General features: G+C 46.7%; 1 protein-coding gene across 2 annotated transcripts; it reads left to right on the top strand.

The window, feature by feature from the left end:
* The first annotated feature begins 1680 nt into the window (after positions 1-1680).
* On the top strand, positions 1681-7886 carry Il4 (interleukin 4). Of its 2 annotated transcripts, NM_021283.2 has the most exons (4): positions 1681-1871; positions 2129-2176; positions 6290-6442; positions 7693-7886. In NM_021283.2, exons 1-4 carry the CDS (start codon positions 1740-1742, stop codon positions 7780-7782), a joined length of 423 nt encoding a protein of 140 aa, NP_067258.1. In that variant the 5' UTR covers positions 1681-1739; the 3' UTR covers positions 7783-7886. The 2 variants fall into 2 exon arrangements, 1 of the variants encoding a protein (NP_067258.1); NR_027491.1 differs by lacking the exons at positions 1681-1871; positions 2129-2176 and adding an exon at positions 3008-3265.
* Positions 7887-10507: the final 2621 nt, after the last annotated feature.

Below are 10507 nucleotides of genomic sequence, written 5' to 3'. Positions count from 1 at the left end.
GAACCCCTTTCACCCAAAGAGAGCTCAGGCCTTTACCCTGGCTCGTCGCCCAGGGGAACAGACTTGAAATTTGCCTCGTTGCTTATCATCAGTGGCTGGAAGGTAACAGTTTCCCAAGAATTGACTGTGTCCCTAGGCCTACAGAACATGACTGTGTCCAACTTTACAACAGTCACAGTTAATATATATATATTTGTAAGTGGGGTATGGTGGCTTATATCTGTAACTTCAACACTTGAGAGGTGGAGGCAGGAGAGTGACCATGAATCTGAGGGCAGCCTTACCTATATAAGTTCCTAGGTAGCTTTGACTTCAGAGTGAGACCCTTCAAATTTTTTTATTTTAAAAGTTAAAAAGAAAGAAAGAAAAAAAGAAAGAAAGAAAGAAAGAAAGAAAGAAAGAAAGAAAGAAAGAAAGAAAGAAAGGAGGAAGGAAGGAAAGAAGAAGGGAAGGAAGGCTTATATATTATAAACATCTTCAGTTTTTATTAATTAAATAACAGTAATGGAAAAATAATTTAACACACAATGACAACCTTAGCAACAACTATTTCTAGATGGTCTTCCAGAAATGAGAAGTCAGAATTGGAGGCAGGGACTTGGGGGATATGAAGAACCCTTTCTACTCTGTAAAACAGAGCTTCGCTTCCAAGCAGATGGCAGGGGTGCGGTGCTCACTGCTGGTGGGGGGCAATGAGTACCTCGACAGGGCCTGCATTCGTTAGATTAAGGCAGTGGGCTGGGGGCAGGGTGCTGACTGAGAGGGTGAGAGAGGGCTGTTTCCTGGTTAGTGAAGGATATGTTTTAAGTTCATTGAAAAGGCAGCCAGCCATTCTTGGGCCAATGAGATGGCTCAGGAGGGAAGGTGCTTGCCGCCAAGCTTGTGAGTCTGAGTTCAAGGATCCACACGGTGCAAAGAGAGACCCGGTCTCCTGACCTCCACACTGATGCTGTAGTGCACATAGATACACACATGCTCACATGAAGTAATTTAAAAAAATTTTTTTTTAAATCAGCCATTTCTCAGGCTTCTGTCTAAGGTAGGAAAAATCTTCAACCTAGCCCAGAACCTCCATATAGGTAAAGCCTCATTCCATGGTCCTGCCTGCCCCACTCCATGTCACCTCTCTGTCTCCAAAGACCACAAACTTGTAAGATCAGCTGGTCTAGGATGCGAGAAGGTCTGCCTCCATCATCCTTCTATGAGGTAAGACCCCAGAGTCAGCTTTCCCAAGATATCAGAGTTTCCAAGGGGCCCCCATAGCAGGAAGCAGCTAGGCCCAGGTGTGCTCAAGGCAGACTTTCTTGATATTACTCTGTCTTTCCCCAGGGCGACACCAGCACCCTCGGACACCTGTGACCTCTTCCTTCTCTGCAGGAGGAGAGCCAGTGGCAACCCTACGCTGATAAGATTAGTCTGAAAGGCCGATTATGGTGTAATTTCCTATGCTGAAACTTTGTAGATTTAAAAAAAAAGGGGGGGGAGGGGTGTTTCATTTTCCAATTGGTCTGATTTCACAGGAAAATTTACCTGTTTCTCTTTTTTCTCCTGGAAGAGAGGTGCTGATTGGCCCAGAATAACTGACAATCTGGTGTAATAAAATTTTCCAATGTAAACTCATTTTCCCTTGGTTTCAGCAACTTTAACTCTATATATAGAGAGACCTCTGCCAGCATTGCATTGTTAGCATCTCTTGATAAACTTAATTGTCTCTCGTCACTGACGGCACAGAGCTATTGATGGGTCTCAACCCCCAGCTAGTTGTCATCCTGCTCTTCTTTCTCGAATGTACCAGGAGCCATATCCACGGATGCGACAAAAATCACTTGAGAGAGATCATCGGCATTTTGAACGAGGTCACAGGAGAAGGGGTAAGTACCTATCTGGCACCATCTCTCCAGATACCCAGGTGATACTGCTGGGGCGATTCTAGGCTTGGAGAGCTGAGTTGCTAGAGAGGTGGACGGACGGCAGGTGGCTGAGGCAGGACTAGGGACAAAGCTCAAGAGACCCTGCTACTTCCACCTTGGAGGCAGAGGGAGTCTCCCGGGTGGGGGGTGGGAGGTGTAGCGATGCTTTCTCTGTCCTGCTTGGATTAACTTTTATCTTTTGCTCTGTCTGCATCAAGACGCCATGCACGGAGATGGATGTGCCAAACGTCCTCACAGCAACGAAGGTAAGTGGACCTGAGGGGTCTGCTGTGGCATATTCTGGAGGTGGGAGAGGAAGGTCTCACACACACACACACACACACACACACACACACACACACACACACACACGAATCTGAATGAGAAATGCCTGTGATAGAAACCCAGGAGGCCCAAAGGAGGTGCTTTTATCCTTTGTGGAGGCTGAGTTGCACTCCTCAGTTTCGGATTTCACTAGACTCAGAAGACAAGTCAGAGAAAGCCAGGATTTATTCATTGTAACTCAGATAAGAGTACAGATATCTAGAGTCCTACCTGGCCTTGCTTGATACGGTATCTAGATCTAGATCATAGGAGACACACAATTTGTGCTGTTGAGTGAGAAAATTCTCTCTCTCTCTCTCTCTCTCTCTCTCTCTCTCTCACTCTCAGGCCATGCATTTCTGAAAAAAAAAAAAAAACCCAAATACTCTCTCAAATACAGATATGAAGATTAGAGGTTGAGAAGGCTTTTGCTTTGTCTATGAGACTTCGTATGGTCCCTACAGGCCTCTTTCTGGTCACCTAACAGTCATCTGATGGTGGCCCACTGCAGGGCCTCCTCAGCTCACTCTGTTCCACCCCATTCCCCTAGCTATCCCCTAGCTGGGAGCTGTCCTCTGGCTGGAGTCTGACCATCCCTGCTTCTGCTTGGACATCTCTCTTCCCTTTCTGCCTGCTGCTCTGCCCTGCCCCCCGCCCCTCCATTTGTAGTGGGAGGGGACAGATGTGACAGGCTGATAGTGCATTTTCTCTGACAAACACATGACTTGGCTATGCTGTATCAATAGCTTTGTGCATTTCAGTTCCTGTTTTCATGGAAACACACCACTGAGAATGAAAGGCCCCAAAGTCTTGACTTACCAGTGGTCTCCAGACTGCCTGCTTTTCACATGAGGTCAGGAACAAAGACCTGTGGGGTGGTTGGGGTGACAGACCTGTACCCAAGCCATGGATAGGATTCATCCTGCTTCACCAGAGATCTGTCCTCCCGGCTCGATCCGGATGGTCCCATTCTATTCAAGATTACTCCAGGAGTCTGATGCAGAATGAGTTTCTGAAGGACAGATGTACATGTATGTATATATGTGTACATTCATATGGATATATGTGTCTACATATGTGTCTGTCTCTTTCTCTATCTATCAATATATATCTATCTCACTGTTTTCTACAGATGCAAACTTAAGTATTTCCCAATTCTGAGTCCTACCAGAAACTGAGTCTACTGTCCTGCCCTAGCAAACGCCAGGGCAGGGACCAGCTCTTGAGGACTGGGACCAGAGGAATTGTGGGGTCTGGGTGTGAGAGCCTTTGCTTTTGGCTGCAATTCTGCCGTTCACTAACAGAATGGCCCTTGGTAGGTCTTCATAAACGTTGGAGGTCCGGTGTTTACTTTTGGGGATACAAAGGTTGATTCTGAGGTCATATGAGGGCAGCTGTAAGAATTTAACTGAAAGTGTCTGTGGACGGCTCTAGGACTCGGACCAAAGGCACAGCCTGGCTTCTGAGATGCAATGAGTCTGAGGAAGGGCCGTCAGCCAGGCAAGCCTACAGGGCTCCAAGTCTGGGTCCCCTCCTTGGAGGCTGTTCTGGAAGACTGCATGCACCCACTCCCACCCCTTAGCTCTCATGCTGGCTTTCCTCTTACCCACTCCCACCCCCTAGCTCTCATGGCGGCTTTCCTCTTTCCCACTCCCACCCCTTAACTCTCATGGCGGCTTTCCTCTTACCCACTCCCACCCCTTAGCTCTCATGCTGGCTTTCCTCTTACCCACTCCCACCCCTTAGCTCTCATGGCGGCTTTCCTCTTACCCAATCTGCCCCAGCGTTTACATGAGCTTGAAAAAGCCTTCCATGGCTTCCTTCACACTCGCCTGTTTTGTGGCTCTTCCCTGAGCTGCTTCAGTGCCTCCTGGGTAATTGATTTTCCGCTTCTCCCATTCGGTCTGTCTCTCAAACACTTTGCTTACCTTCACAATATGGCTTATTCACACCCCTCAAAAGTGATATGAGGGGGACTACTTCTTTAGGGTTCCCAAAAGACTACCTTTCCAAAATCTAGTTCCTTTACTTTAACTCTTTTGGGGATCAAAAGTCCCAGCATCTCCAAGTTGGGTAACCCTGTTGGTGTAAGGAGGAGTGTGATGAGGTGAATCTCGGGCATCACAGGCAATACCAGCCGGGATGCTGATGGCCGTTCAAGGATAAGCAAGTGGCAGGCACCAAGCTGGCTGTTCTGGGAAGAGTTTCTGGGGGTTCCATCGGCTGGCTTAGTTCCAATTTTAAAAAAGAGTGTTTAAGACTGAAGCCCTTGAGATACACTGTGTGTGTGGTGTGTGCGTGCGTGCGTGCGTGCGTGTGTGTGTTCATGCATCTGTGCTTGTTCACATGCATGCACATGCATGAATATGTGAATACACATGTGTTTGTGCACATAGTAGCACCTTCTATATTGCTGTCTCCTTCCTTCCTTCTTTCTCTCTCTCTGTCTCTCTCTCTCTCTCTGTCTCTCTCTCTCTCTGTCTCTCTCTCTCTCTCTGTCTCTCTCTCTCTCTCTCTCTTTTTCAAACACAGGCCCTAATTGGCCTGGAGCTTGGCAATAGGCCAAGCTGGCTGCCCAGGAAGCCTCCTGTCTCTCCGCCTCTCCTGTAAGGTACACAATCACATTCAGCTGGTTTTTTTAAGAAAACAAAAACCAAGCCGGTTCTAAGAATTGAACTCAGGTCTTCATGGTTGCAAGGCAAGCACTCTGGCCCCTGAGCCGTCTCCTCCGGCCCCACTTGGTTATTTATGACACAGTGCCTCATCTAGAGCACTGACTGACTAGATTGGGGCCCAATTACAGATAAAGAACTGTAGTAGGGATAGGACTAAGTTTTCATGAGCCCCAAGGAGGCTGGTGGCGACACGATGGTGGAGAGGGTTGTTTTGTTTTGTTTGTTGGTTTGTTTGTTGCTGTATTGATCCTAGGCTCTCACACATGCTAGGCAAGTGCTCTCTACCACTGAGATCACCCCCAGTTCTGATATTTACCCAAGTATTAGCAGTGTAAGAGTTCTCTCTGGCTGGTGGGATTAGTGAATTCATTTTTGTTAAATAAACCCTAATAGTTGTGGTGGGGGAGGGCAATTGTTTAATCCCAGCACTCGGGAGGCAGAGGCAGGTGGATTTCTGAGTTCAAGGCCAGCCTGGTCTACAAAGTGAATTCCAGGACAGCCAGGGCTATACAGAGAAGCCCTGTCTCGAAAAACCAAAGGGGGAAAAAAAAAAAAGAGCAACTGTGAAAAGTGAAACAGTTTAGAAATTGCTTGGGCTGAAGGCTCCCAGGTTTCATCACCACACATGCTGGCTCAGTGGGCCCAGGGTGGAGCCATCAGAGTAGCTAAGAAGTCCCTGGTCTGCAGGCAGCTGAGTAGCCAATGTCGTGCACAGGCTAGAAGCAGTTTCTCTCAGTGGAATACAGACTGGCTCATACTCAGACAGTCTCCATGATCTGTCTGTGGTCCTCCCCTGGTGCATTCTGTCTTCTGAGATCTGAGGTCACAGGAAGAGCCAGGAGCTCTTATCTCTCCTGATGATGGGCAAAGGCTTACTAAGGCCCAGGTCAATGGCACCTTCTTCCAGAAGCCTTCTCTGACCGCCTAGACCAGGCTCCTAGACACTTTGCCTACACTGGACTCCTATCTCTGGCTTTCCTAGGGACATTCCTTAGTCCTCCATTGGACTATGAGTGTTGCCTTCTCCCTTGGGTAGAGCCACAGGTAGCATCGGCGGACATAAAGAGGTTCTAGTGCCATATCTGGCTAAGAGCTCACGTGGGCACTTTGAGCTAAAAGAAAAGCCCACTGGGTAGAAAGATGAAGACTGGGGATAACAGACAGACAGGTGTCCCCACTCTGCCATTTACCTAGGGGTGTGTGGCCTTACTGACCTCAAGGTTTTCAATAAAAACCTTTATTAAAATGTTGAAGAGAGGATCTTCAGAAATACTTTCCTACAGATTCCAAGTTGAGCAGATGACATTGGGGCAGAAAAAACCTCTCAGGCAAGTTCAAAACAAAGCAGCCAACAGCCTCCTGTATTGTTTCTCTTTGCAGAACACCACAGAGAGTGAGCTCGTCTGTAGGGCTTCCAAGGTGCTTCGCATATTTTATTTAAAACATGGGAAAACTCCATGCTTGAAGAAGAACTCTAGTGTTCTCATGGAGCTGCAGAGACTCTTTCGGGCTTTTCGATGCCTGGATTCATCGGTAAGCGGAGCAGGGCAAAAGCTTGCAAGTGACCTGGCACAATGAGAGCAGCATTGAAGACCAGTCGATGAGAGCGCCTGCTCACTCTCATGGAACGTTCTAGGGGAGTGGTTAGAGGAGATGAACAGCAGTACAGTGCCCAGGTGTGCTCATGGGAATAAGAGAGTGGATGGTGAAGCAGATATTTGGATAAAGTGAGGAGGCAGGCGAGATGGCTGACTACCAGACAAGGGCCTGGAAGGGAAAGCATGCACTCCAGTGTGGCTGGACCAGAGTCAAGAAAGTAGGTTTAGCCGGGCATTGGTGGCACATGCCTTTAGTCCTAGCACTTGGGAGGCAGAGGCAGGTGGATTTCTGAATGTGAGGCCAGCCTGGTCTACAGAGTGAGTTCCAGGACAGCCAGGGCTACACAGAGAAACCCTGTCTCAAAAAACCAGAAAAAAGAAAAAGAAAAGAAAAAGAAAAGAAAGAAAGAAAGAAAGCAAGCAAGCAAGCAAGCAAGCAAGCAAGCAAGCAAGAAGGTTTAGCAGCTGAGCTCACAGGAGCCTTTGGATGCTGTCCCAGGGATGGAGGGAAACACCTAGTTACCTACAGGGTGGAGCCCACGGTGTTAACCAATGATATTTGTTCACACTGGCCCCTGGGTAGAGGTGGGTGTGTGCAGATAGGTAGAGAACAAGATGGCCTGGTGGACAGCCATCCTACTATGGCCAGGATAGTAAAGGCAGAGGCTTACCCAGACTTGGATAGTCACTGATAGATAATGTCAGCCCTGTGTACCACCTCCCAGTTGTCCCCAAGAGATGGGACTGAAGACTGAAGTTTTTGTTAAGTGAGGTGACTGGTCTAATCTATTCAATGAATGACTGGAGGAGCTGAGACCCAAACTGCAGCACCGGCATGGACGGTGTCTCCTAGGTTACTCGTTATGTACGATGTCGCCACTCCGAAACGCATCTGCTTCCCTGGCAGACAGGCCGAGTGGCAGCAGAGCCAGGTCCCGAGCCTGCACATTCTGTTACTGGCTCCAGCCATCTCTATCCATGGCACACTCCTCAGAGACTGTGGCACCAGGAGTGACCCTAGCTCATGCTAAATAAGCAGGTCAAAACTTGCTGGCCTCATGACAGCCAAAACGCGAGGTCTAGACAGTCTGGAAGCCCTGGGTTTTGGAGGCTACCGTAGTCAGCTTGACCCAGGCCCGACAGCGAGACCCAAATCTGTCTCACAATGAAACGTTTCTTTTATAGATAAGCTGCACCATGAATGAGTCCAAGTCCACATCACTGAAAGACTTCCTGGAAAGCCTAAAGAGCATCATGCAAATGGATTACTCGTAGTACTGAGCCACCATGCTTTAACTTATGAATTTTTAATGGTTTTATTTTTAATATTTATATATTTATAATTCATAAAATAAAATATTTGTATAATGTAACAGAAATGATAACTAATGACACTTCATTTGGCCATAAGGTTTCTACTGTTAGAGAAAGCATTTAGCCTACCGTGGCTTCGGTGCTGCAGATACAAGAGAGAGCTGGCTTCCCTTCCAGGAGTTCCCACCCTTCTCAAGAGCATAATGCGCAGATCATTAAGGGACAGATGCAGGCTGGGGAGACGGTTCAGCAGTTAGGAGTACCTGTTGCTCTTCCAGAGGACCCAGGTTCAATTCCCGGCACTCACATAGCAGCTTAAAACAATAACTCAAGTTCTGGGGGAGCTGATGCTCTCCTCTGGCCTCCTGTGGAGGTACACAGACCACATGCCTGTAGGCAAGACACCCACACACATAAAAACAAAATAAAATAAGGATAGAAAGGCCAGGGGGATGAATCCAGAGGTAGAAGAAAACTTATTCCCTGGAATTGTCCTCTGACTCCCCTCCCAAAACCTCTAACACGCATCTCTCTCTCTCTCTCTCTCTCTCTCTCTCTCTCTCTCTCTCACACACACATACACACACACATACACACACACACACACAAATGAGGGGTATGCATATATACACATGTATACACATACATACACACAAATGAGATGGTATGCATACTCACACATGTGCACACACACAGATGAGGAGTATGTACACACACACACATGCACACACACTAAGTAAATAAAACAGAGAAGAACAGAGGCATGGCACTACACCCTACCTTCCATGGGGAGGGATTACTGAGACAACAGAGCCTGCGGCTTGTGAAACAAGAACCAGAAATCAAAAAATAATTTTTTGAAAGGACAAGGAATCGGTAGCACTTACCTACAATCCAGTTTGAAGCAGGCCAGCATGCATCCCCAGAATCCACATAAAAGTGGAAAGAGAAAATCAACTCTACAAAGATGTGTTCTGACCTCCACATACGCATCATACATACACACAGTCATCATATATATATATATATATATATATATATATATATATATATATATATATATATTAGAGAAAATCAAGAGATTTAAGTGTTTAAAACTGCTAACACAGTAGAACTACAAAACTTGACTACAAAACATGTCATAGGGAAGCCACACATGTGGGTGTGGCCTGAGACCTGTGGGGGACTGTGGTGGATTGAACGAAAATGGCCGCCATAGACCCATATGCTTGAATACTTGGTCCACCGTTGGTGGAACTGTTTGGGAAGGATTAGGAGGTGTGGCCCCGTTGGAGGAGGAGTGTCACTGGGGCAGGCTTTGAGGTTTCAAAAGCCCAGGCTATTCCCAGTGTGTTCTCTCTGCCCCCAGCTTTCAGATCAAGACATGAGCTCTGACACAGTGCCTCTGTTCTGCCATCATGTACTCTAAACCCAGAAACCTATAGTCCCAAATTAAACACTTCCTTTTATAAGTTGCTTTGGTCATGGTGTCTTGTCCATTAAGAGCAGTAACTAAGACAGGGCAGGGAGACTGTTTAAAGAACAGGAGTAATTGGTTAGGTGTGGTGGAGTACACTTTTAATTCCAGCACTTGGGAAGCACAGGCAGGGGTAGCTCTGTGAGTCTGAAGCCAGCCTGGTCGGTATATTGAGCTCCAGGCCAGCCAGAGCTACATAATGAGAACCTGTTTCTAAAGTGGGGGGGTGGGGGGTGTGAGTTGCTGGGCAGGAATGATGGCTCAGTGGCTAAGACCACCTGCTGCTCTTGGTTGTTTCCAAGCAACCACATACTGGCTCACAATTATCTGTAGCTCCAGGGGATTTGACACCTCTGGCTTCTGTGGGCACTGAACTCACATGCACATATCCATGTGCAGACACACACATCTACACATAACTTACAGAAAAAAAAATTACATATATATATATATATATATATACATATACATATATATATATATACACATATACATATATATACATATATATATATATATATATATATGTATGTAAAGTTGATAATTAAAAATATAGCTAAGGATAGTCACGAATTGGGGCTGGAGAGACAGCTCAGTGGTTATGAGCACCAACTGCTCTTCCAGAGGACCCTGGTTCAAGTCCCAGCAACCACATGGTGGATCACAACCATCTGTAACTCCAGTTCTTGGGCATCTGACACCATTTCCTGACCTCTGTGAGTACTTCGTGCAGAACACAGACATGCATGCAGTCAATGCCCTCACACACACAAAAGCAATTTGAACAAATCTCAATCTTAATTAACGCTGTTATTAAAAGGGAAGGAATCGAGAGGAGAGAACCCAACGGAGCTCCACACTGTCAAGCTTGCCCGTCAGAAGATGCTCTATGCAGTCTCTTCTACTAGAGGGATCTAGTAACAGTGACTTGGCACTCTTCTGACCCTCAATCACATGCATGTGACAAAAATTAACACCAACACTGACATCACCCCAAAAATACATACCAACTTTTTAACCCCTTCAAAATAAGGGGAAAAAAATCAAAAGCTTAAAATCTCACCCTGACCACAGGCAGTTTCACCCTGCCCACATGAAATACCAGCATGCCAAGGGCAATAGCGGCTTCTAAGGCCAATCAGGGAAGGTATGCAGTGAAAAATTTAATTTCCTCTCTTTTGATTGAAACTCATTTGCATGTCCTGGCTA

The sequence above is a fragment of the Mus musculus genome, chromosome 11 (genome assembly GCF_000001635.26).
Source record: "Mus musculus strain C57BL/6J chromosome 11, GRCm38.p6 C57BL/6J".
In the NCBI taxonomy this organism is placed as follows: domain Eukaryota; kingdom Metazoa; phylum Chordata; class Mammalia; order Rodentia; family Muridae; genus Mus; species Mus musculus.
The sequence above is the reverse complement of the archived record's forward strand: the minus strand, read 5'-3'. Positions and strand labels throughout refer to the sequence as shown.